Source organism: Drosophila yakuba, chromosome 2L (assembly GCF_016746365.2).
Source record: "Drosophila yakuba strain Tai18E2 chromosome 2L, Prin_Dyak_Tai18E2_2.1, whole genome shotgun sequence".
Classification (NCBI taxonomy): domain Eukaryota; kingdom Metazoa; phylum Arthropoda; class Insecta; order Diptera; family Drosophilidae; genus Drosophila; species Drosophila yakuba.
Genome location: NC_052527.2, coordinates 17,954,878 through 17,981,961, shown reverse-complemented (window position 1 = coordinate 17,981,961; position 27,084 = coordinate 17,954,878). Strand labels below are relative to the sequence as shown.

The following is a 27,084-nucleotide window of genomic DNA, read 5'->3' as shown; positions in this document are numbered from 1 at the left end:
TCTTTTATCTGTGGTATTTCTTGTAATATACTTTTGGGTGGTGCAGAAAAGAGTCACGCTGGAATATACTAAACTGGGGTGCCAACTCTCTTGTGAAAACAAAAAAAAATACTTAAAACAACTTTCCCTTTGGCTTTATAACTTCCCACATTAATATGTATATATTTGTTATATATATCACAATTTACACTAGAATATAAAAAAATAGTTATCGGTTACCTTAATACTAAGAATGTACGTCCCATTTAAGGTATTTCTTGCCTAAATATTTGCAGCCACACTAGGCTTAACATTTTGTCAACTTAATTTTAGTAATAAAAAGTGTATATTCCTTACTCGAAACGTGAACAATTGTCCCCTACATTTTACTTAAAATGGACGACATACGCAGCAGCATAGACGATATGATGGACCGCTTTAACGACAGTATAACCCACTCGGCACCCAAGAAGCTACTCTTCAACCGGCTTTCAGCATCTTTTGATCTAGGGGCTTGTAAGAGTTTTAAATATATATTTACAGGCACATACGTACAAACTAACAAGTAACTGCTCTTCTAGCACCCAAAAAGCGCCGCTTAGAGCGGGAATCACCTGACCGAAGTCTAAACGCCAGCGCCTCTTCCCTTAATAGTTCCGCCAACGATCCTTTGGGTTCCTTGCACAACAGCAAACTGCGCACCGAGCTGATCGAAACCAAGGCCACAGTAATCCAACTACGGAATGAAATCGAACATAAGACCCGGGAACACAAAAAGGCCATGATGTTGGCTGAGAACAAGAGCACGGCCTTAAAGGAGCAGTGCGATATCACCAGCAAGAAGTATTTGGAGATGCAGGACGAAATGAAGGCGCTTCGGAAACGAGAGCTGGCCTTCAAGGATGAGGCCAGTCGGGCCACCACCGAGTTGGCCCAACTTAAGCTAAAGTACGATGAGTCCATAATCAAGATGCAGAGGGAGAAGTATATGCAGGATGAGGATGCCCGCGATGTCCAGCTGTGCATCAACAACGAACTGACCGAATATCGCCGGATTGCCCAGCGGGCCGATCTCGAGCTGCAGTCTACACGCAACGAGCTGGAACGTCTACGTCGACGCCATGAAGAGTTTAAGGTTAGGGTTTCCGGATTCGAGGAGCTGCGCGCCAACCACGAGAAGCAAACACAAAGTTTAAAGGTGGCTAATGATCGCATCCAGGAGCTGGAGTTCGAAATTCAGTCATATAACGACTGGAAGGAGGTGACTAAGACCTCACAGGAGCGTCTAGCAAGCGTTCCAGATTTGCTTGCTGAAGTGGAGCGACTGCGCATCCACAACAAGCATTTAAACACTTTGATAGGTGATAAATTGCTTCTGGAAGAGCAGGTCCATGACTACAGAACGCGACTGGATCGGGAGGAGGGTGCTCGGGCGGAAGCAGCTTCCCTGCAGGTGAAACTGGTTCACGTGGAGCAAGAACTCAAGGAATGGGTCAAGGTGGCCCAGGATCACTGTTTGGCCAACACTCTGGTCAGCCCAATGGCCCTACGCTCGCGCATTGAGCAACTACTAAAAGAAGACATCATTCACGTGGCAGAGAAGACTACGTCGGCTTCGGATACTAAGCATTTGCAGGTAGGTTTGGTCCAGTGTTTGCTAAGCCCATTTATCTAACTTTAGTCCGTAGACCACAGTTCGAGATCTAGAACAGAAGTGCGCCATTTACTTAAAGAACATCGAGGATCTCAATATCGGCCTGAAACGTCACAAGAACTTCAAGGAGCGGCTTCAACGCAAATTGATCACCGTGTCCAAGGAGCGCGACTTCTACAAACAACTGGTGGAAAACTTCGACAAGGACATGACCATGAGCAATGCCAGTGTGGCTGACATGACGCAGGACATGCAGGTGCGGTACCGAATGGAGGTGCTTGAACGCACCGTTACCGGATACAAAGACATGTGTGCCACATTGGAGCGCGAGATTCAAGCCATGCGGCAGCAAGAACTACTGGCCGAACCGGCCGGAGAGGGCTACGATAGCGTGAAAAAGGAACTGGATACGCTGCGGCTGGAAAACGATCGGTTGCGTCGGCGCAAAGAGGAACTGGAGCTGGAGATGATGCACCGTTGCCTGCGGGGCGACTTCAACATGAAGGACTTCAAGGTGGTACATTTCAACGAAAACCCCGCAGCCGAAGCCTATGAGTCCAGCAAGAACATGATGGAGAAGCTGCAGGCGGAAATTGAACGACTGAAGCGGCGCAACAAGAAATTGGAGGATGATCAAGAGCAGAGGCTCAATGAAACCACCAGCACGGGCGGCATGACACTGAACTTTAAGGAGTTCAATCAGCTACGTGCAGACTTAGAGTCCGCCAATGGCAAAATGCGGAAGATGAAGGATTGCTTTAAGGCGGCTCGAGAGGAATTCCGCGATGTGTGCTACATGCTGTTGGGCTACAGGATCGATCGCATTGGAGCCAACAGCAACTATCGGTGGGTCTCGAGTCTATTCAATTCAATCTATTCAGTAAATTGTTAATTAAATTTTTTAGCATCTCAAGCATGTTTGCAGAGGGACCGGATGACTATCTGGACATCAGTCTGAACGAATCGAACTGTTTGGCGCTGCTAGAGTCGCCATATTCCCATACATTCAATCCGCCTATTGATCAGCAGCTGGCAGCAAGTAACTTTCCCGCGTTCTTTTCCGCCCTTACCCTAGAACTTTTCCAAAGGGCCACTGTCACGATGACCTAGAAGAACATTATTTTAGTCTTAGCTTAAGCTAGCCGAGTTGAAAATGTTTCTTGTCCACATCAGATATACGATTGGTTTTTTATGCTACAATAGTAAAAATAAGCTTCCCCACGGACTGCATTTGAGAATGAAAATAATATTTGTCTACTTTTGTATACCATTTAGAGCCAAATACAGAAATATTTATTAATAAATACACATAAATTATAGTAATGCACAATAGAAATTGGAATAACCTATCCACTAAGTGGACGTCAGGATGTGAGCCACTTGACCGGGCGTCCTGTGCAGTAGCTGCTCCGGCTGCTCGAAGCCGTTGGCCGGATCATGGACTCGCTCATAAATCTGCTTGTAGATGGCCACGATCACGTTGAAAGACCGCTTCTGAACCGCGGCCCGATGACTGCTGGACATGATGAGCTGCACTTGCGGCAGGAGCAATACATCGGGTAGTTCCAGAAAGGCGTCCATCTTGGACATGAAGATCTTCAGCAGGTTTGTTTCAATTTTGGATTGATTGCTCTGTAGAATAGCGTAAATGGGACCCAGATTGAGGTTCGCCACCAGAGATGAGGCCTGCTCGGAGGTTAGTGTGTCCAACTGGGCATCCGACTGCGCCTGGAGCCGCTCCACGCGCTCGTCCATATATTCGTAAACAGCCAGCGAGCTTTGCATGTGATGCAGACAGTTTAAAAGGTACACACCCATGTCCACAGTGGGCAGATGGGCTGCACTTTCTTGCACGGACTGCAGCAACGGATCTATCACGCAGCTTACGATCTTAGTTATGTCTGCTTGCCGACCATCGACCATGGTTGCCACCGAAAGAATCTCTTTGAGCATATTCAGCAAGCGAGCAACGCTTGGCGGCGGTACAAGATCCCTTTGCGGGGGTTCCAGGGCCAAGCCCGATCCTCCAGAAGGTCGCTGCAAAACACTTCTCACCTGGGCAGCCAAGGCGCCTAGGTAGATCTGCTCACTGCTCTTCTGAAGCTCTACCAGGCACTCCTCCAGGCTGCCGCCCTGCACCACCTGGCGCATTATTTGCTGGTAGAACCGCAACAGGTTTGAAATGGTAAACAACACAATAGTGTCCTTCTCCGCCTGCAGTATGGTCTCTACTCGGACCTTCAGAGGATGACATACTCCATCGGCTATGTAACCCAAGGCGTTCTGCAGCTGGTCGGAAATATCTGTTGCAAAACTAAGATAATTAGGTTAGTCCATTAATGGATGCATTTAATTATCTCACCCTGCTTATCGCACTTCTTGAACAGCAACGATAGGTTCTCCTTTTCGGTGGGAATGCTCTGATGCAGCCACGCAAACATATCGCCAATATATCTCTTCGGATCATGGGCATGCAGCTCAATGGGCTTGGGGTTTCCTCCAGGACCCCCTTCTGTCAAGGCTTCAATGAACTGACGCACCAAAACTGCTCTCCTCGCAATGGCGTATTCATCAATAACGTATCTGTAAAGCGAATACTTTTATAAAAGAAGCATGAAATTCCACAAATTTACTAACTTGAATAGCACAGGACGGTCCTGCAGCCGGCTCATGGCTTCCACAATTAGCGGACCTATTTCGTTGTTTTCCAAACTGCGACAGTGGTTCTGGGTCCATCGGTAGAGCCTCTCCAGAGCGCCCTCCTGGTGCAAAGTCATCTCCTCCATGATGTCGATGGCAGCAGTTTGGTAGCCACACTGCATCAGTAGCCGGCAGTCAGCGTGGATGCTTTGTACTCTGTCTAAAACGCGAAAGAAGTCCGCCACAATTGGTGCATCCTTGGCAGCGCCATAGAGCAACTGGTGCTCGGCTCCGCTTAACTGAAAACGGGCTAGAAAAGCTTGGGCAATGTGCTTGTGGACCTCCAAGCGGTCCCTTTCCCGCTGCATGGTGTTGGTCTGCTTGATGAGATCCTTGGTGAGCGCCTTTGAGGTCTCCAGATCAGATTTCATGGTCTCCACTGACGTGGCCATCGTGTCCAGATCTTCGCACACGGCATCCAGGGAGAGCTTCACTTGGCGGAAAGCCTTCAGAAAGTTCTCGTTAATGCCCACGGAGCGGTGTTCGATCTGGCTACGAAGATTCCTGCGGTTCTGAAGGGTATTCTCCGTGAAGAAAGTGGATAGACCACTCAGAGCGTCCAATGTGTCCTGGGGCACGGTAACGGGGTTATTGGCTAAGCTTGGGTACATCAGGGACTGACCTTGTCCGACTCCAGGCGCGCCTCCAGGATCTTATTGACCCTCTTCTGGATCCTGTCCAGCTCCTCCGGTTTTTCGTGCGTCGAGCTCATCTTAAATAGTTGAGAGTGGCCAGGTGTCCGAAAAGTAAACATATGTTTGGAAAATACTAAATAATCAGATGGGTTTTGTGTAATATTTTGTATTTAAATTTCATTTTAAAGATGTATAGATATTATTTTACGCCTTTAATAAAAACATAGCTAATGTTTTAATCGGGAAATAATTTTTAAGACATCACACTGAAGACTCAAGCGTCACTTTCCTTCCCTAAAAAATACCAACAAATATTTAGTGAAGCCCTGGTTTGCACACCATAGAAAAATAGAACAATTTTGTTTTCTACGATTTATAAGCAATATTTTAAAAAACAGCACCTGTAGGCATCCCAAGCTTGAATACATCCTATAAAATGGCTGCCCTGGCCAGCTTGACTGCCCAGTACACGGATTCCGAGAATGAGGGCGATGCTAGTCCAGATTCCCAAAACTCCACCGCGTCCCAGGTTTATTTTCACCTTAGTTGTAGTTACTTTGGCCCAGAGTTAAGAATTTTGATAACCGTATTCCTGTATACCCAGGTAATCATACCACCCAAGAGACCCACGCCGACGCCCACCAAACAGGATGAGGAAACAAAGCGATCCAAGGAGAAGAAAAAGAAGCGGGCCAAGAAAGTGCGACGGCTAGTGAGTTACCAGGATGACACCTTGATTTCCGACGAGGACGAGGACCGCGCCGCAGTGTCCTCCAGCGAAGAGGAGTCCAGCAGTGGCGAGGAGAGCAACAGTTCCAATTCCCAGAGCGGAGACAGTCTCAAAGCCAAGGATAAAAGCAGTGCTGGTAGTGGTTCCAAGGACGGAGACACCCCCATGGAGGTGGACGAGGAATCTGCGGGGTTCCCGATCGAAGAACGCACGGCTGAGAGCTACGAGAAGGATCCCAAGTACGCCAAGTACAAGTTTCAGCTGCCACCCGAACCAAAGGGGAAACCGTCCGCAGAATTAGTGGCCAAGATCACTAAGATGTACACAAAGATGAGCCAGACTAATATGGATATGAATCGCGTCATACAGGATCGAAAGGAGTTTCGCAATCCCAGCATCTATGACAAACTAATAAGCTTTTGTGACATTAACGAGTTCGGTACCAACTATCCGCCCGAGATCTATGATCCTTTGCAGTGGGGCGAGGAATCCTACTACGAGTCCTTAGCAGCGGTTCAGAAAACGGAAATGGTGAAGCGGCAGAAGGATCGCAAGGACATGGACAAGGTGGAGCAGGCCACTGCGTTGGCCAGGAAAGTCGAGGAGGAGGCCAAAAAGCGGTATGAATCCCTTACATCTACTATTCTTATTGTTTGTTATTAATTCGATTTCGTATTGCAGCAAATCCAAGTGGGATCAGCCGGCACCTTCTTCAACAGTTGGTAAGCCCACTCTTCCGGCTCTAACCACTACGGTTACGGGCACCAAGGGCACCGTCATCTCTGCCTTTGGGTCGCTGCCAAAGAAGCCAGCCGTTTAGACTTTAATCTAGAAATAAACTTTTATGTTTAAAAATTAAAACATTCTCGTTCAAAAGTTTTTATCACAGAAGATTTTTTTTACATTTTTTTATTTTACATATTTGGATTTTATATGTTTTGGGTTTTAAGTGCTCACACTGCGTGCTATAATAAAAAAAAAACGGGTAAATAAATATGAAAATAATATTTTAAATTCATCGTTGCTGTTAAATATTTTATTTTGTAACACATTGTCTTTCTTTGACGAACATTTTTGTTGAATTGTCAGCTTTAGGAATACCTCAAATGCCCATATAACATAAAAATGTACAATAGTATTTTCTTGGTATATTTAAAACCTATTCCGTTTATTATACTTACTCCGGCACGGTCACACTGGCTTTAACTCGAACATCCGTGTGTGTTGGGTTGTACTTTTGCGTTTTGGATCACAAGAAACAAATAAATACAGTGTTTATTTATTGGATGCAGTCGGCGTTATGATTTGAATAAATAGTGCGTGATACTTAATTAGATTAAAGTCAAATTTAGTGAACGCAACGCAGGGCAAAGAAACAACAACCACACACCGAGAGAAAAGAGAGAAGACAACGCAGCAACAGCAAAAGAATTTTTCGATCTAAGCCGAACGAGTCTGTGTGTGCGAGCGAGACAACCTGAGATTTGTATAAAAAGATGAAGAAGATGCCGAGATAATTATTAAACTCAGTGTTCGTGTGTGTGTGTGTGGTGAAAACTTTAGTTTAAACAATCTTGGCCGTGCCATTAAGTCAAGGTGCATATAAATGCGGATGTGGCCATTTAAACGGCAACCGGTATTTCGTCTGCCCCTCGCTGCCCATCCTTTTTTTAGCTGCGCGAGTCGCTATTTTGCCGCAACTTGCGCTGCATCTCTCCTTCCCCTCGCACTCGCTAGATAGCTTATTTATAAACCCAATTGCAAGAGAGGAACAGAAAATAAAGAAAAAGAAGCACCGTTCAATTGTGGGCAATTTCAATGGGTGAACGCCATTGTCTGGAATATGCATAATATTTAGCAACAGAAAAAAGGGGGGAAAAGTGGGGAGAAAAGAGCCAAAAGAAGAAAAACAAGAGCAAATCCCCATCTCTTTGTTTCGCTCGCAACAATGAGATGCGCTGTCCCTCTCTCTCCCTTCCCTCTCTCTCTCACCTTTCGGGGCTGCCACTTGTTGGTGTGTTTGTTGTTTGCCGTGCGTGTGTGTTCGTGTGTTGCCCTGCCCAAAAACAACTGAATTCTATACAGCTTGTTGCTTTTTCGGCCGCAGGAAATCAAATGAGAGCGTATTCGATAAAAAGAGATAAAGAAAATACTGTTCGGCATCAGGTGTTAAAGTGCTAAGCAATTCTGAAAGGCAAAGGAAAGTAAACAAAAACGAGACGCGTGTGCTTGTGTGCGGCGCCTATAAAAGCCAAAAGCAAAATACTGACACCCAAAAAGATACACGCAACAACAAGAACCATATTAATAATAACCAACTAAATACAACAACAAGAAGCTACGGCATCGAGTGATTCAACGCGGCGCACCAAATAAACCATGTCGGATTCGTATTATCAGGTGAGTGTGTGTGCGTATGCGTGCATGCTTGAGAGTGTGCGTCCGCCGGTCAAATTGGTTGCTTAACATTTTCCCTATCAGCAAGCGGGCCCTCGCCCTTCTTTCCTTTCCCACTCCTTTGTGAATTCAGTTTTGGTATTATGGACATTCCAACGAAAAATACAGTCGAACTTCACTAAATCGGTCTGCTAATTCCAGTGATAACAATTATTTATTTGAAATAAAATACAAAATGGAAAAATTTAGTAATTGCAATATTTGTATGTGTTTCCTTTTTACTATTATTACAATTTTTTTAAATTGCAGTGCAAAAAAAATGTGATTAATCACCAAAGACTATAAGAAGAATCAATAGTCTATAATATAATATTTCTTATAATATTTTGGGTTATGACTTTTTTTATTATAATATTTCTACTATGCATCCAACCAAAGCATTTATTGTTTTTGTTTTGTAAATTCGAATTACATACACTGCTTTTACACCCTTTAAGTATCAATCTGCATGTGATCAAGAAATATTTTGGTTGCAAATGAGATTGTTAGATTCCATATATTCACAGGTCAAGTTAGGTGCAATGTTAATTTGGGTTGTGGCTTATCGAAGACATTTAAGCACAACACTCATCGCTACTCTGAGGCATTTCTGGGCTGGGTATGCATAGGTCCTTTCCTTGCTGCCACACCTGTTGCGCACCGGTTGTTTCCGCTCCAGCTGACGAAAACCACTTGTGGGTCATCCCTGGAGCTCTTTTGTAGTCCCCATCGACAAGGAATAATAACAGTGCCAATGAGAACAGCAACAAATGCCTGCAAATGACATCACTTTTGTTAGGTGGCGTGCACAAATCGCGTTCCACATTCAAATTCACATCCAGTGCGCCAAGTGGCAATTGGCTTAAGTGCGTGACCCGCAGCCTAAAAATAGACACAGCGGTTAACAATTTTATGGACATTTTTAATACCTACTGGGTAATTTGAACACCTTCAATGTATGCAAGTGGAAATTATAGTAAATCACTAAAGGAAAAATATCACAGTGTTTAGAAATGGTTTAAGTTTAAAAGTCCCACTAGTTAAAGTACAATAACTATTCGATTTCCGAAGGAAATTCTACCCAGATATCCATCCATCTGTAAAATATAAATATTTTTTCATAGGCTTACCATTTTTGTATTATTAGGAATTGGTATTATATCTGTCCCAACTTTTTTTTGTGTACTGCATTTGCTGACGGGTTACAATTAGTGGGTTGCCCTGCAATCAGTTGATTACAGGGTATTTAACTGTGCAGTTTATAAATAGAACGCTCCGCCAAGTTGTTTTGGTCGATGCGACGCCGCCTTATCTCAGTACTCGCTTATCGCTCTTTATAAATTCTGATTGCAGCTTCTGTGGTGATGTTGTACTTGGTATCGGGAACAGCATCCATCACGTAGTGAGTGACTCAGAAAAATCATTCAGCTCTGACCCATTAAGTTAATTTCATGAATCCATTCAACAGACCTCGCAGCTTCTTTCAATGGTGAATTTTTGCTGGATGGGCTTTTGAAAGTACAAAACCCCACCGAATAATATAAGCCCAGTGGTACTCAAACTCGGTGTTTAGCCAGAAAACCAGATTCCTAAAGAAGGAGCAACGTCAGCTCCTACTTACATACTTATGCCATTTACGGCGGTGCACCTGAGTGGAAGATGAGACGTAATCTGCCCGCAGGTTCGCTTTTTTCAGACTTCAGAAGGCCGAAAACCGGTTTCGGTTTTGATTTGAGCCATCTTAGCGTTATTCTAAAGCTGCTCGGCAGAACAGGGTCAGCCTGTTGGCATGGAAAACGGCACTAGAGATAAAGGAAAGTCTAGAAAATGTTGGCTTCCCTGTTCAACATTTTGTAAGTATTCGATTCACAAATGATTTTTAAGTAGTAAAGTTTGGGGATCTTTTATAAGTTTAAAGAATGCTCACATAATATAAGTCAATGCTGCGATGAACTTTATTTCGTTTAATAATCTAAACTTTGGAAAAATGAGCTTGTTGATTTCTTGAGTGTTTTGAGTTTGGTTTTAAGCGTTGTTGATTTGTTTAACAAATTTGCAATGGGGAAAAGGCCTCAACAAACACACTTGCCATGCGTGCGGAATGTTAGGCAAACAATTGGTATGGAATGGCGGTTGGACCATCAAGTGTCACGTGTCCCTGCCTCTCTGCCTCGACATGACCCCTCCTGGCCATCTCCTGCTTCATTGTGTGGCCACATCTTGGCCACTGACAGGCTGTCAGAATAAACAAAGGGCCACACAACGGGGCCCGAGGGGCGTGAAAGGAGTTCTGCAGCTTGTTGTCTCCGGCCAGTTGTTTACTTTTGGCTGTGACTGCATCCCACGAAGTACCTGCGACTGCGAGATAATTCCACCAAGTATACCAATTAATATTTTTTTTTTACTCAGAATTGGGTGTACAAAATATAGCCTTTGTTAAACGTTAATTTAGACTCCACAAGGAAGTCTTCTCCATTAGTGTTACAGAAGTAACATAGGAATGCAGGAATGACAGGTTTTATTAGGTATTTATCTACGGTTATATGTTTTTGCGACTATATTTATGAAAGTAAGAAGATTTTGTGATGAGTAATAATCAAAACATTCTCCACTCGATGTATCTTTGTTACTTATTCAGTATTTCTCTATTTAACCGTTTAAAATAGAAACATTTCTCAGCTATGAGTTCTGAAGAGGATGCAGATACTGCAGTGAATTTCTTTAATTAACTTGCCACTCGGTCGCCGTCTTGTTTACAGCTTCAATTTTCCTCTGATTCTTCGCTGTGTTTCCGCACATTTGTTTTGCACGAGTTTCCCTCAACCCTGGGATGGGATGCATTTAATTAAATTCAATTTGTATCTATTAGGTTGGCGTGGGGCAGCCAGCCTGATGGAGGCTGATAAGCTTATCATACTGCGACTAGTCGTGATTCGTATATGTAAGTTCCAGCTGCGCAAAAAGTTTTATTTCGTTTGAGCAATGATGCGACTTAGTCTTGAGCTTGCGTAAAAATAAAACGCCTTTCCACTTCCTTCACCCACCCGCAAAAACATTTTCCTTTCTGAGGCGAAGCCTCACAGATTATATTGTTTATATTTCATTGGTACAGGCAGTTGTTGTGATGATGTTTTGTTATCAATTCGACCCTCGGAGCTGCTTTGCCTGCTTACATAAATTGAGCAATTAAATGTTGCAAAATATATGCATCGCTGCTAGTCAAGCGTTCAAACGGATACTTTATTACCATTAGTTTTCCCTCTTCGATTTTCCCGAGAGGCAAAAGAAAGTGTTTCGCACCGCGGGGTCGACGGGCATTGAAAATCATTTAATTAACTTGCTGCCTATCGCTGGCCTTTTGTTTGTGTTGTTCGCTGGCGTTATATCACACCCATTTGCCCCTCTGCATTTGACTAAGTTAATTCATAGCTCGTTATTGCTGTACAACCCCCACCACCACCCTTCCACTTCCTCCCGCCGTGGGCACATTTAATTGCTGCAATTGATGAGTTCAATTGCGCAAATTATTGCGCTGACTTTGTGCTACAGCTGCTGCTTCGTTCCTTTTCCCCGGATCGATACCAGTTTGCGGGTGTGACTGCTTTTGGATTGGTCTGCCAGCGATTGGGTTGGGACCTAAAACAACAGGTGAGGAGCTAGGACATGGGAATATTACCTTGGTATTATTATATTGGAATTGGTTTATGCCTGCGCAAATTAATCAAAATCTATCGTAACAAAATCACTTCTGAAGTGAAACCAATAAGATGTTTTTTGAAAGGTCAGATCTAGATAGTCTCTAAATCTCTTTTAACCATGGAACTAAGCCAATGACTTATCTTTCAAGCATAGTTTTCTTTGTGTTGCGATTGCAAGACTAAACTATGCATGTGCCCCGTTTCGGGTGCCTCGCTTTTGGCGCAATTCTTCCGCCTGGATTTTGCTTGGCGAACGGGTTTTCGCCTTGAACTCGAAAAGTGGAAAACTCGAATTGGGCGCATGCAGGTGTCCCAAATTACAGTGGGTTCTCGAAATTGGGACATCGTTAGTTAGCCAGCCTGTGCTGCTCGGCTCTTTTTGTTTGCAGATGATGTGCCCCAAAAGGGGAGGGGAGTGTGGCAGGAGTGGTAGCCGAGAACCAAAAACCAAGAACCACAAGAAATGCAGAAACTAGTTGCAGAAGTAGAACTCGTCTCGCCTGACACCTGGAATGTGGTGCACCTTAGGCCAGCGTCTTGAACTTGCCACACTCCGTTTGGAGTTGCAGTTGCAGATGCAATTTCTTTGACAACACAGCAGCCGCACGTGCAGCCGTCAAACAGCTGGGTATTGTTGTTTGTTTGCTCGTTTTTGTTGTCTGCGGCCGCTGCTGGCCGTTCATTTTCATCCAATTTTCCTCGCCTGCGACGGCTGCTGCGGTAACATTGATTTCTGTATAATTTTCGTAATTTTCACTTTCACTCGACCAAAAACGAACAAATGAAATCCAAAAACAAAAGCTAGGCCGCCACTACGACTGCAATTGCGGCTATTGCCATAAAGCATTTTTCAATCAAATTAACAGCATGTTAATAGCATAACAGAGACATGCCACTTGCGCATATGTGAGTGAGAAAGAAATAAAGTTAGGGTGACAGATACACTGTGCGTATCTAGGGGCTATTTGATAAAATTTCTTGTGTTATTTTCCATATAGTGATTTACCCTTAATATTTGGTAATTGGTATTTAATTTTATACCCTAAACATACAAAGAACTTTTTTTTTTTTAAAATTGTACCAATTTATTAACCATTAAAATGTGTATACTTCTTGTCAACACGAGTACGGTCCTATTTGGAATTTTTCTCAGCGCTGAAACCATGGTGCAGTGGAAGAGAGGGGAGAAAAGCGTGCCAGGGCTTTACTACAATTGTTTGGCAAACACCTGCGATGCTCCGTCCCTCTTCTCATCTCGCACACTCTCCACGTTTGAGAGCCGCTCTCTGCCAATTTTCCCACTCTAAGCTGGCTTCCTCAAACAAACGTCACTGTTTCTGTTTATTATACCATTTTTTTTCGATCGCTGCAAGTGTTGTTGACCGCCGAGTTTGACGCCGGAGCCAGAGCCTCAGGCGCTGCTCTCAAAATGCCGTTGCTCGTTGATTGAATGCAGCAGCAGCAGTAACAACACGCCACGAACAACAAACAATGCTGAAAAGCTTCCCATTTAGAGAAGAGTACATAAATTTTAGTCAGACGGGAAATATGTTTCAGGTAATGGCAATAAGAAAGCTTTTTAAAATATTAAAGTATTAGTCATTTTATGCCATTTCTAAATACTATCATTTGGTTTTTTTTAATAATAATCTAAATCAAACAAATGACTACAATTAGTGCAATCTAAATTTCTAGTTGTAACATTACTTGCACTCGAGCTAGCCCTTCCCCTAATGCACTAAAGAAAAGTTATGGTTTGAGTTCTGCAAGTTTTCCAATTTGTACCCATCTCTGCGATAGTGCATGGTGGTGTTTGTGCGGAATCTATGTTAATCACATTACGTGAGCTCGGCTAATGCCTCGCCGATTCTGTGGGAATTGCTCTGATTTTTGTTTTTATCGCTGCAGCAGTTGCAGATGCACCTTAATGCAATTAGTTGAAGCCGTTGTTGTGCTCCTCCCTACCTATGTTTTCTATCAAATGATCTTCGACACATCAGTTTTCCCAGCGAAAAGTAACTGTAATGCACATGCTATATCGTTTTTAACTGTAGCGAAAACGCTGGTATATTAATTGGGTTGTTGTTGCTTGTGATTTCGGGGATAAAAGGCTTTTAAATGGGGCTGGTTTATTCTTTTACTGGCTGTTGAGAATATGCAAATGAGAGTCGACACCCTTCACATGATGTCTTGAAGCCAGCCAGTCGGAACTTTTCAGGGGAAAGAGCGCCTTCCTCTTTGACGTCGGCCGACACTGTGGGCCCTTTTCCCTGTTTTTTTCCTCTTTTACCTGCCCTGCCCTCCCCGCTGGCCGCCCCTTCTGGCCATAAAAGATTCTTCTTGGCAGCCATTGTTGCCGCTGCCCTGTCATTGTGGCCACTTACAGTCCAACTTCTTTGTTGTTAATTACAGAGAACGTAGTTGAATGAAGCTTAAGTATCTAAAATGCGTTGGATTTTTTGCTTTAACTAAAGGAATCAGTTCCTAATTTAATAAGTTAGAAAATTCTCTTTGGGCAACATTGTGGTTTAATAACTGCGCTTCTTTTGTTACATCATTCGTGTACGAGACGCTTTACTGTACCTTTCCTGTTATTGTTGTACTTGTTACTGCATGCTGTTGCACACGACAACGATGTCTTCCCACAGCCGCATCGATGCGACAGCAAAACTCAGACACAGAGCCAAGTTAAAGCTATAGCCAAAGTTAAAGCCAGGCGACAGCCAGAGTTTTCCCTTTCGTTACGTGACAGCGCCCAAGCAATCACACGGCCCCAAAAGCACCATCCTACAGATACATTTTCAGAGACATCTACGTCTGCAGATATGTACATCTGCAACAGCCGTAGCTAAGACCTCAGACAATCTGCATATCCATTCAGATCTCAACTCGGCTTTCGTTTTCCATGTGGTAAGAGTATTCGTTTTGGCATTGTTCTTGGCTCCGTTTCCCTTTTTAATGACATAATTGACAGGTACTCATTTTCCGGCTGAACGCGGATAACTTTCCCGAAATATCCAATCCATTTTCTCATCATTTAAGATCTTACTTACTTAATACGTGGTTTATGCCATTTTTTGATAAAAATGTTTTTCAGTCGTACATTGTTGATGTTTCGTAAACGCATTGGCATAAACAAAATTAATTTAAGAATTTAATTGGTCATATCTACGTGTCTTAAATATGCGATGAAACCTATGGTACGTAGAGTACATCGCCTTTTCTTGGCTTGGACACTTTTCCTTTTTTTCTGCCTTCAAAGAAAAGGAGCGGGAAGAGTTGCGTGTAATTATGACGAAACTGGCTGACTTGTCTCGTTGGCTGGCAACTTTTTGGGCGCTGTTTTCGAGGCGAGTGCGTGGCAGTGTTTATAGTGATCGGTGTTTGGCGTTTTGGGACTTGGGTTTGTCAACCTCTGGGATCTTGGATCGTTGTGGGCTGGGCGACTGGCATGACGCATTCAACGCTTTTTGGGTTGATTGCCGCATTTTGGTTTCGCTTTTCCGAGCAAGCGAGACTCTTATCAGTCGCTGCACTTGGCATTGAACACATTTTCTTTTTTGGCTTGCCGTTTTTCATTTTGGCTGCACATCCGACATCCGGTTTCGGGTTTTGCCAAGCAATTTCCGTTTTTACAACGCGCATAGTACCGGGAAACACACACCCCCACTACAAGCCACACGTATCGATTCGAAAACCCTTTAATAACGTCATTGAATAGGTCAGGCGGGTGAGTCAGGGCCGCCGAAAAGGTAAACGGAGGGGGCTAAAAGGGGACCGCCCTGGGTATGGATATCTAATTAGTTACTCGTTTGCGGGGCTTCTTCACATTTATTTTACAAAAGGTTGAAGGCCTCCAATTCAATGCAGGTGGAGGGACTTGCTATTATTTTTTCGAAGCAATGGGTAAAGTAATCAATATATCACTTAAATCAAAGTTGTGCGTTTAATAACAGCTTTTATAATATTTTTGTACAAACATATATTGTTCTTTATGGCATATAGATATAAAAAAATATTAAAATAGAAAAAAAAAAAAATTTAGTAGTGGGCGTAAGATTGGCCGTATCGGAAAGGTTTTCGACATACTGATTTAAATTGGAGAGATAAATTAAACAATTTCAAATTTTTTTTTAAGGTAGTCAGAGTGGAGTAACGGGTATAAAAATGTTGCCCAACAACTATGCATTCCTAGCAACTAGCAAATAAAGTTAATAAAGGTCCCGGTTTCTATGATTTGTTCTAGAAAAATGTAGCCTTTGGTGAAAGAATTTTTGTAGAGCGGAGAAAGCCTTGGATAAAGAATTTTTCTAATTGAAGCGGCGCCACGCTGAGCCATGGAATTTCCCTCACTTGCTCTCTCACCCACTTTTCCATTTTCCAGCTATTTCAAAGCTTATGCAAATGACGACACTTGGCTTATCTTCAGGCTTATTCTCCGGAATAAACAATAAACAAAGTCGTGGCCAGCTTAAATGTGTGACAGTTTTATAGTAGTAGAAATATCGGATAGGTGCCGCGAGCGAAATGGGGAGAGGGGATCTCTCTGAAATGTTAATCAAACATAGCTGTACAATTCCCAGAACTGGTACAATGGGAGTGCTGAGAAAAGAACGAGGTGCTGGGGGGAAAAGGCCATGAGGAAAACTGAAAAGAATCTGAGCGGAGCCAATTAACCAACTTGAGTTGCAGTTATTCAGCGGCACACTCTCTTTTTAGCTCTGTCTCTCTCTCTATTTTAATATTACTTATCGGACTACACTGGCAGAAACTTGTTTTGTTTTATTTAGTTTTTCCTTCCTCAGCTGTTTAAACAATATGGAACCTGAACGTTTCAGCAATGTTTTTCCGATTCAAATAAAAAACAATTGTAGCATACATATTGAAATTTTTAGGCTCATACAATTTTTAGACTTTTAAATTTAATACCAAACGAATATAATTATAATACTTTTCTAACATTATAACTTCAAGGTATCTTGGAAATTCTCAAAAATTAAGATACTTGAAGATCCCTATTTTTGAACTTTTTTTGTTTTTGACATGTACCTAATATTTATTTCGGAATGGATTATGGAACATATAGCCCCCTTTTGCAAGTCCCGATCTTCGGCTTAAGCGTTCTTTCTAGCTACTTGGTGGGCCGAGCTTAACATGTATTTTCGTAAATGTAAGTATCTTCACTTGGCGATTGTGGATGCAGCGCTCTTCCACTTTTCAAGCCTTTCTTACGCTCTCCCACCAACATATCGCTCTCTCGGCTTGGAGCTTCGGGCTTTGGGTCTGTGTGATTTTCTTCAGTTCGCTCACGGACTTTGAGTAAGCCGGTTGTGTTGTGGTTCGCTGTGGGTTCGCTCGATGTTTCAGCTTGCTCGTCTGGTTCGTTTATTATTGTTTGTGTGTGAAAGTAGCGGTGTGCTGCAGAAGCGAGTTGCATAAATTGGGAAGGCGAAGACGAAGCCTTTGTGCCTTGTGATTTTTGCGTTTATTCCATCGTACGGGTGTGCAGAAATATATGTTTTCAGCGAATGACGCACGGATAAATGCGTTTTGGCCATGTCAATGTCCTTTATTTCGAGAGGCACGCCCACGCAACGCGAGTGCAAAAAAAGATACAAATCCGGCAGATAAACTTGAAGATACCTAACCACAATGGGATTAGCCGATTTTAAGCTGAGTGTAAGTTGCTAAACGAATCTACGCGATTTGGACCATTTATTTTACGGCTTCTTCGTCGGCTTCAGCGGATTTCTAGTTAATAATTAAGACAAAAGGCGAAAGATAAAAGACACAGATACAAATACTTATAGATTCAGATACACCAACCGGCGCTTGGGTGAAATTCCATTTCTCTTTTACTTTTATATTTTGTTTGGCTGCCAATCGCTTCGTAAAAAGTGAAAATCCAAGTGACAATCAATTAAAATTCGAGACCAGTCGAAAATCGATTTTCGGTTTCAAGCGAGCCAACATTTTGTTCTAATTTTGCCACCATTTCGTTGCGGCCACCTCGCGCCTCCTCTTTCACCCTCCCTTTATTACCGCGTCTCTTTCTCTGCTTTTATTTTTATTTACGGTACTTACGCTACTGAGGCTTAACCCCAATTCACTTGTTGCATGTGCTGAATAAGCAAAAGTCGTTAAGAAAAAGAAGCGTTGAAGAAAAATGAAAATTTTAGTTGTTTTTGGTATTGTTGTCACAGTCGTCGATGCCTTTCTATGGCTTTGCCTTAATGCCATGCGACTGGGTCAAAACCCCTTACACCTTCCCCGTTAACCATTTTCCATATTAGGTCGAACTCGAATTACGAATTAAAAAGTAAAATACGAAATAAGACGCGTTGACAGCTTCAGTTGTCAACTAAACTAAACAAATTCATCAGCACCAGCACCGACATATGCCATAATAAGTTGTGATTGCCTTTAAGCGTTTTTGGAAAATTTATAGTTGACACTCGGGAAAATCCCATTTCAAATTCAGTTTCCCTGGCATTGCGGTTTTGTAATGCAAAATCTCACACCAAAACCGATTTCAGTTTGTTTAGGCGTTTGTCCAAAATATAAAAATAGTAGCAATAATAACAAAGCCAGTTTCTACCTGTCAAATTGTTATTGTCTTCTCCTCCTAAATGGTCAAGTAATTTGATTTTTTGGCACCTTACTTCGCTGGAGCGGGTAAATTGAATATGAAAAGTAATTGATTTTTATACGTTCATATATGCAAATTTAGCATTTCACTTTGCAAGAATGAATCTTCTTAAATAACATAAATTCTTTAATCATTTTTTTCTTGGTACTCAAGCAAACTTGTATTTAGCTCCTTTGTATTCTTATAGCAGGTTTAAACACTAATACTTTTCATGAAGTTTGAAAATTCGGTAGATCCATGAAACTAAGAAAATAAATTAATGCTAGTAATTGTAATATTCAGACATGTATGCACATTGCAGAGCATTTGTGTTTCTCCATCCATATAACCAATCTTTCTGTACCTTTCCTATGTAGAGTGCGAAAATCAAATCGCTTTTTTGAACCACAAAAATAAAAATAAAGGCAAAAATATCCCCCTGTGTACACATGTGTTATGTGGACGTGCGTGGGCCGTTCAAGTGAAAAAGCATCGAATCTGCCAAGGGTACGCTATGGGTTGATATATGTTTATGTTGATGTGTGCCCGTGGAGTTTATATAGCTGGCGACCTTGTTTTCGGTTTGATTTCATGTGCGTGCGGCAAACGCTTTGGGGTTTCCTGCCCCGCCGGATTCCCTTAGTGCTGGAGCTGAAATAGCGGGCTTAGTTTGCTTGTTTGTGTGTTATGATCTTTTTCTTTTTTTTATTCGGAGGCAAACGACCGATTAGAAATCGTAAGTTTCATTGTTGCCCATTGGTCATTGGCTGCTGGATCGACCTCTTCACCCCCCGGTGGACCATTTCGACTTCAAAGCGGGCGCCAATTATCAATTTATGAATTGCCGCGGGGCTAATCAAAGTGTTCCATCAGTATTATCATTAGTTAACTGAATTTACTACGACTTGATATACTAATAAACGTTTTTCTCTTTTCTTCTCGTTGCAGGTAAATGGAAAATGTGTTTGTATTGAGCGAAATTTGTAAAAGTTTTCCGACAGATAAAAATTCCACATAATGTATCTCATGGATACAAGCGCACACGTGTCAGTATCTGTCTGCACCCGCTTCCCTTTTGCAGTCGCATGCCAATTTCAAATGCAAATTTTGTTATTTTTCCGAAATTATGTGCGCAAATCGAAAAGCTTTCTAATCGCTTTTCCGCCGTCAGAGCGAAGCGTTTTTCCTTCCTAGCATTGCAGTTTGCGACTTGGCACCGCCTTGACATCGTCGCTTTTTATATTCGATACTCGATGTGTCCGATTCGTATATATAAGTGTCTATATATTATGTGTGCCTGGTGCTTTTTATTGTGACAAATATTTGGCCAGCTTTCCCACAGCAATACATTTTTTGCGTTGTGCAATTTTTCTTTTGGAAAATGAGTATACAAATTTTCGCCTATTTCTACAGTGAGCTAACGAAAAGAAAGAAATTCAATTTCAATATACTGCAAATGTGTAACAATCGGTGTACGAATTTCACATTCAATGCCATTAGTGTAAAATAAACTAAGCAAGTAGTAGAAACCCATAATATGGCATTGACCATGAACATGGTGTTCCTCAAGGACCTACGATCGCGCCTCAAAGGATATCTCCACGTATGTATTCAAAGGTAGTTATACCCGTTACTCGTAGAGTAAAAGGGTAAACTAGATTCGTTGAAAAGTATGTAACAGGCAGAAGGAAGCTACCATATAAAGTATATATATATATTCTTGATTAGGAACAATAGCCGAGTCGATCTGGCCATGTCCGCCTGTCCGTCCGTGTGTCTGTCCGTCCGTATGAGCGTCGATATTTCAGGAACTAAAAGCTGAAAATTTAGATTCAGCATGTAGACTCCAGAGATATACGCAGCGCAAGTTAGTTAACCCATGCTGCCATCCCCACTCTTACGCCTACAAACCGCCCAAAACTGCCAAGCCCACACCTTTGAAAAAATGAATATATTTGTATTTTTTTTGTTAGTATTGTAAATTTTTATCGATTTGCAAAAAAAAGACGCTTGACTCGTTCGCACTTCCACAAGCTGAGTAATGGATATCAGATAGTCGGGGAACTCGACTATAGCGTTCTCTCTTGTTTTTAAACTAAAGACATGCTGGAGTTTGGGCTTATAAAATATAATATTTTAGTTATTCTTATTATTTACCGAAATCTAGTTTCGATGATATGCAGATGTAGCTGAAAATTCAAACTTAATGTACAGGAAGCATAAACAAGCTGCTGTTATTAATAATTACGGCAATTAAATCGCTAATGTGCTTGTAGATTCCGTTAAGCGTGGATTATTAGTTCATTCAGTCAAAGAAGCAGATAAGTAAGTCGAAAAGGCTTTACGTTCTGACGTTTTCGGTTCCTTTCTCTACGTATTTTCACTCGAATTTTCTGCCCACACAAATGTGGCGTGCGTCAAAAATAAAATGCATAAATTTTTGAAAAGTTATTGAAGTCTTCTGTCACCGACTCTGCGCCTTTCCCAGAGCTGGGCTGCATTTTTGTGCAACTTTCTCAGTCAGCTGGTGTCATTAGGCATGTAGCGCTTATATACCGCCTTTGTCTCAATGCAACCACACCGAATCCCGACGTATAATGAACATGTCGCTATATCGCGTATTATGCTGATTGTGTCAGTTTTTTCCCTGCTCCGCTATGCTGGGCTTGCATTTTCCTTTGCCTCTCTGTAATCACATTATGCAACCTCATTTGGCTTTATTATGGTTATCAACATCAAGATGTTTTCAAGAATGCGCCGCCTAAAATTCACAGCCGAACACATTTTCCCAGACAAACATTAGCCACACTCAAGAAGAAAGCTTAAAATACACAACTAATATACGAAAATACAACTAATATAGAAAATGTTTATCTAAGAAAGTACCTATCTGCAAAAAATTTTAATATATGACCTGTTTAAAAGAAATGTTGTATACTGATGTTTTTCGGGTTACAAATATGTTGTTTTTCAATATCTGATTACTTTTTTTAGTTTATCTTTTCGGCTCGCTTACCACACCGATAAATAAAAAATTTAGCACTTATCATGTCCGTGAAAGTGGGAAACATTTTTCTGAGTGTATTTTTTGATCTTGCTTAATAATTTAATTGTCCAAATAGACTGCCTAGGTGGGAGTGTAGATGGAATTAAGTGTGGATTGACTTTTGGCACTTGCAACTCGCCTGCCCGTGTTGTCTGCCTGATGCAGCATGCCGCTTCCTATCAGTTTTCATCTTAGGCTAATTGGCCATTAGCAGAGTCCACTTCAAATCGCATTACCCCGTAAAAGATACTTTAGTACGTGCACCATCTTCCTTCGGAAGGAGATCGATGTTTCGGCACTAGCCAAGACGGTTGCGTTCGCAGCGAATTGAGTTGCGTGGTTTGAGCTTATCGACGGCGAACGAACCTGTTGCTGCTAAACGATTGCCGTTCGCCACGATTCGTTTTTCGATTTTTCTCCCTAACAAAGCCACACTCATGCAAACACACATACTGGTGCACACCTAGCCGCTCGGGTAGCTGGATGTTCTCAGTAACCGTTCGGCTATAGACGGGCGTAGTTAATTCCGATTTCCCACCGGAGTTTGATAACGGTGACTCAGAGGTGTCACCTAAGTACTGGTTATTAATCTGAACAAGTGCTACAAATATTAACATAATTATCTGTGAAGTGACAGTCATTTAAAGGGAGAATCATCAGCCCTTATGAACTGAGGGAGAACTAGGAAAAAAATGAGCAGTGTGGGGTATAAAGTTAATCAAAATATACATATGTGTGTAAACAAACGACCCGGGAATTCAAAGTTTCCTGCCAAAGTTATCAGTGGGTTCTGTGATAAGAAAACGTTACGCACTCTCCTATTAGGTTTCTGCCAATTCAGGGCCGTATTTAATGGTGCAAGAACCTTTTGAGAAATAACTAGCAAGTTTGAGGGTCGCATTAGACCTACAGTGAAGAAATCCAATATAAAACATTGATTCATTGTGAAAGGTTAAAATCTGACAGTCATAAATAATAAATTAAGAGAGAGCTTAAATGTAAATCCTTTTGGCGACTTACCCTAAGAAAAAATCCCACCAAGCTCGTGGTTTCTTCGGTGGTACAAATTCAAAAATATTTATAATGAGTTTCCCATAATCAATTGTTTATTGAATAGTGTTTACTCTGTACCTCTCTGCACTTGCCACTTTGTTTGGGCATACATATATGCACATGTTTTGCAGAACGTAGATTTCAACAGGAATTGAAAATAAACATATTCAATCGATAGCTCAACTGGGTAACTTTTGTTGCCTATGGCTCATTGTGTAAATATGTACGGGCGGTTTGCCCTTAAATACGGAATTTGTGAATGCGAGGAACATTAAATCGCTTAAATTTGTTGCTTTTAAAAACATTAAAATGTGTTCACATGTTTCTAACAGATAAGAATGAACTTGAACTTCATGAATGAGTTTGAGAATGAGAATATCAAGTACACATTTGAATTCCAATTTAGATTTTGTTGGAATATTGTTCCCAATCAAATTGAGTAGTTTTTGTTGTTGAAACTTTATTTTTTTTGCTCTGTTCTTCGAAAACAGTATTTAGTTGAGAAACTGAAGACGGATAAGAAAGAACGTGAACTCAAAAGTTAATAGAATAAATGATAATAGGCACGTGCATATAATGAACGCGTTTATTTATATTTCTTTTGATTTTGGTTGCCAACAGGCTTTCCATTCAATCAGACTTTCGCCTATCAAGCTGTTAAGTTAACTATGTTCTGATATCTAAATTCGCTGAGAAAGTGAAGCAAAGACGATGACATTCAATTGAAATCGATCGATTGGAATTCCAATTTGCATAGCAGTTACTGTCGGCCTGTTTGCTTGTTTCAAGTGACACCTTTGTCGACTTTTTCCCGCAAAGGAACGAATGACTATCAGACAGAAGCAATCGAGAACCGTTTAATGAGAAAGCCAAAGAAACTTGTTGAACTTCAAGAAAAAGAAGCACACGAAGGCAGCAGAACCTGGAGAGGGGGAGGCTAAAACATTTTCCAGATAAACGGCAGTTGGAGTCGTGTGAATAAAAGTGTGTATTTTTTTTGTTTGCGGGTCAGGCTGTTCCTAATTACCGTGAACTTGTTAGCGTACACAAAACGGCTGTAAAATGACCAAAGTGAGGTAATAAACGCGGCGAATTAACGAGAAACCCGAGTGAATAATGTCCAAGCTGCTAAAGAGAATACGCAGCATGATCAATCCAAGCAGCCAGCGGGATCGCGAAGATACCACCTCGGTATCCACTTCAGAGAGTTTGAGTTCTCGCAGGAAGTGCCACTCACTGCCCCGAAGGAGCAATAGACACCTGACCGCTCGACGATCGAATAGTGGTCTGTGGAATCGACTGGTCACCAATGTATTTGGACCGGAAGACTCGTATGACTTTGATAACGATGGCGACAGTGGTGGTGCCATATTTTACACCGATTCGGTTAACGGGTCGAACTATGAGATATCTGCAGAAGTGAGTTGGTAAAACAAAAAGGGGTAGATGGTAATCTATCCAATTTATTTCGGATACAGTTCTTTAAGTGCTTCATCTACTTGGGTTTTATGTTCTTTGAACACTATGCAAATAATATGCAACTATGTAATTTGATTGAAACTTATTTATTAATGCAGAATTATCAGATATTGATTTTATTTTCTAAGAGAAATATAAATAGAAGTACTGATCACAGACACTCAAATCTTTTTTATACCTTTTTTATGTTTTAAATAGTTTAAACGAATTTAACAACGAGTATGTGTATAAACCTTTTCTTATTCCCATTTATTCTCATCAATAGGGCGAATACATAAAGCATCCCGTTCTGTACGAACTCAGTCACAAATATGGTTTCACAGAAAATCTGCCGGAGAGCTGTATGTCCATACGGCTGGAGGAGATCAAGGAGGCTATTCGGCGAGAGATCCGCAAGGAACTGAAAATCAAGGAGGGCGCCGAGAAGCTCCGCGAGGTGGCCAAGGATCGACGATCCCTCAGCGATGTCGCCGTTCTTGTCAAGAAGAGCAAAAGTAAGCTTGCCGAGCTGAAGTCCGAGTTGCAGGAGCTCGAAAGTCAAATCCTTCTGACATCGGCCAACACCGCCGTTAATAGCAATGGACAAGGTGAGCTAAGCATTCATTAATTCCTACAGAGATTTAGTAACTTTTCCTAGCGCTGTCCCCCTTTTCGTTTCGAAAACCCACTAAAAGCGAGACTTTCAAAAACCAATCATAAACTGTTGCAATTATACGAGAGCAAAAGTTTCATGCAACAAGTTTTGTGGGCAAGTGTAACGAGTCAAGTGTATTCCCAATGAAAACGAGGGCGTGGCAGGGGCGAGGTCACTAACGAAGCTATAACCAAAACAAGCTCCAAGAAAAAGTTCGGACTTTGCGATGATGTTGAAAGATGTTCCTATTTGGGTAGATGATGAAGATAAGGTTGTGTGGTAAAGTTGTTAGTTAATTGAATTTCATGCTCGTAGTAAAGTGTAATTCAATCAACCAAAATGCTTGATGCACACTGGACTAGTTATGATTTCTGGGTCATGTACTTTCCGGGCAGGCAATTAAAATGAATAAAGTGTGGTTCATTGAATTTTGTATAAAGCTGTATTTTGTAAACAAATATTTCTTATAAATGTATAAAACAATTTTATAAAAAGAACATTTTAATAAATTATTTTGAAGTGTTTTCTGAAATTTTAAGTGGTTTAATTTTTTAAACAGTAGCGATTATAAATTGCTTAATAATAGAGAAGTAATTTAGGATTATGAATAATAATTTAGTAATTAGGAATAATAATTCGTATTAACAAACCATTGCAATTTCTTACAAACAAAAATTTACGTTTACCGAAATAAAAAACTGAACAAAAATGAAAGTTAATCGTTCCAAAAAGAATCAAAAGCTAAAATTGTTCAGTGCTTTGAGAATGGTTAAGTTCGTCTTTAACGAGTCTTTGTCACGCATTTGCTTTTACCACAGTTTTATACCCAACACTTTATGCTTCTTGCTGACATTTAAACATTGTGTTGGGCGTTAATGATCTGATTATCGCTTTATATATGCCCTCGTATCTTTAACAAAACACTTTGTGATAGACTTGGCGACAGACGAAATATTTTCTTCGTTTTCTTCAGTTGTTTAGACCCAACCTATTGACACAACTGCCGTAAATGTGATACGTATGGTTTGTTTACATTTCCGAATGGAGACAGCGTTCTGGCATTCTATATATCTGCTTCCGTGTTTGGCCAGTCCTCTAACAGAAGCATTTGGCCCAGAAGAACCCTCCACTGTTGCATTGTGTGGCGCCAGAATCGACTTTCCATATGTCAGACGACTGACATGTATGGCAGCTGTCAAAGAATGCTGCACAAATGCCGATTCTCTTTGAATAAATAGATGGTGCATATAGAGCTAAACACACATATTTTTAGTTTGTGCCAAACCAATAGCCTAAAAAAAAGCAACATAGGGAGAAAAAGAACATAAACAAGTTTTCGGGCGAGTTTTGGCCGAGAAAATTTTAAATCAGCGCTGCTGTTTGATTAATATGATTTTCTATCTTCCGCTAATTATACCCGTTACTCGTAGAGTAACAGGGTATACTAGATTCGTTGAAAAGTACGTACCAAGCAATGGAATGCGTTTCCTATCATATAAAGTATATATATTCTGGATCAGGATCATTAGCCGAGTCGACCTGGCCATGTCCGTCTGTCCGTCCGTATAAACGGCGAGATCTGTAATCTGATATCTATGAAAGCTAGTTGAGACTCAGCATGCAGACTCCAGACGCATAGTTTATTGACCCATGTTGCCACACCCACTGTAAAGCCCACAAACGGCCCAAAACTGCCAAGCCCACACTTTTGAAAAATGTTTATTATATTTTATTAAATTTTTGTTAGTCTTGTGTTTCTCTCGATTTGCCAAAGATCTTTTTGCCACGCGCACTCTAACGTTAGAGTGTAAGATTATTCAATTCAAATTAATAGTGGATTTAATCGTTCCCATTTCTTTCAGAATCGATCACTGCCTGCATTGACCCCAATGGCGGTTTCTTGGTCAGCGGTGCGGTTGGTGGCTTGGGCGGCGGAAGCAAGGCTCTGGAGGGCGGCGTACCGGCCACTGCCAATGACAAAGTGCTTGCCTCGCTGGAGAAGCAGCTGCAGATTGAGATGAAGGTGAAGACCGGGGCGGAAAACATGATCCAGTCGCTTGGCATCGGATGCGACAAAAAGCTGCTGGCGGAAGCCCACCAGATGTTGGCCGACTCGAAGGCCAAGATAGAGTTTTTGCGCCTGCGCATCATCAAGGTGAAACAGAATCGCGAACAGGCCGATCGCCTCAAGGCCTCGCGCCAAATGACCGACGAGCACGGTCAGACGATCGGCGGGAACAACAGCAGCCAGCCGCAGAGCCTGGAGACGACGCTGGAGGAGCGGATTGAGGAGCTCCGCCATCGACTACGGATCGAAGCAGCAGTCGTCGATGGAGCCAAGAATGTTATCCGCACGCTGCAGACGGCGATTAGGGCACCGGACAAGAAGGCTTTGCAGGAGGTGAGTTCCAT

The 27,084-nt window shown here is 41.8% G+C and overlaps 4 protein-coding genes and 1 long non-coding RNA gene across 20 annotated transcripts in view; 3 read left to right on the top strand and 2 right to left on the bottom strand.

Moving 5' to 3' along the window:
* Positions 1–266: 266 nt before the first annotated feature.
* On the top strand, positions 267–2,877 carry LOC6528740 (mitotic spindle assembly checkpoint protein MAD1). The gene is made up of 4 exons (XM_002089739.4): positions 267–495; positions 561–1,615; positions 1,668–2,479; positions 2,539–2,877. Exons 1-4 carry the CDS (start codon positions 375–377, stop codon positions 2,741–2,743), a joined length of 2,193 nt encoding a protein of 730 aa, XP_002089775.1. The 5' UTR covers positions 267–374; the 3' UTR covers positions 2,744–2,877.
* An 11-nt stretch (positions 2,878–2,888) lies between these two features.
* LOC6528739 (conserved oligomeric Golgi complex subunit 6) lies at positions 2,889–5,102 on the bottom strand. The gene is made up of 4 exons (XM_002089738.3): positions 4,956–5,102; positions 4,271–4,902; positions 3,996–4,216; positions 2,889–3,936 (listed from the first exon to the last, which is right to left on the bottom strand). The coding sequence occupies exons 1-4, from the start codon at positions 5,085–5,087 to the stop codon at positions 2,987–2,989; spliced, it is 1,935 nt and encodes a 644-aa protein (XP_002089774.2). The 5' UTR covers positions 5,088–5,102; the 3' UTR covers positions 2,889–2,986.
* Positions 5,103–5,285: 183 nt separating this feature from the next.
* LOC6528738 (SAP30-binding protein) lies at positions 5,286–6,589 on the top strand. Its single transcript, XM_002089737.3, has 3 exons — positions 5,286–5,497; positions 5,573–6,318; positions 6,380–6,589. Exons 1-3 carry the CDS (start codon positions 5,405–5,407, stop codon positions 6,516–6,518), a joined length of 978 nt encoding a protein of 325 aa, XP_002089773.1. The 5' UTR covers positions 5,286–5,404; the 3' UTR covers positions 6,519–6,589.
* Positions 6,590–6,868: 279 nt separating this feature from the next.
* LOC6528737 (serine/threonine-protein kinase N) overlaps positions 6,869–27,084 on the top strand; it is a 32,976-nt gene continuing 12,760 nt past the window's right edge. For 3 of the 16 annotated variants that reach the window (XM_015198789.2, XM_015198790.2, XM_039371440.1), the window contains exons 1-4: positions 17,171–17,511; positions 19,874–20,063; positions 24,304–24,625; positions 26,535–27,073. In XM_015198789.2, coding sequence (XP_015054275.1) covers positions 19,998–20,063; positions 24,304–24,625; positions 26,535–27,073 — 927 coding nt within the window. In that variant the 5' untranslated portion in view covers positions 17,171–17,511; positions 19,874–19,997. Of the gene's footprint in view, positions 7,015–7,783; positions 8,099–17,170; positions 17,512–19,873; positions 20,078–23,387; positions 23,979–24,303; positions 24,626–26,534; positions 27,074–27,084 lie in introns of those variants that run through there. The other 13 variants (XM_039371442.2, XM_015198794.3, XM_039371444.2 and 10 more) reach the window with 11 other exon arrangements.
* Positions 8,633–17,069, bottom strand: LOC120320803. The gene is made up of 2 exons (XR_005560372.1): positions 9,265–17,069; positions 8,633–9,016 (listed from the first exon to the last, which is right to left on the bottom strand). It is a non-coding gene; the product is annotated as an uncharacterized LOC120320803 (long non-coding RNA).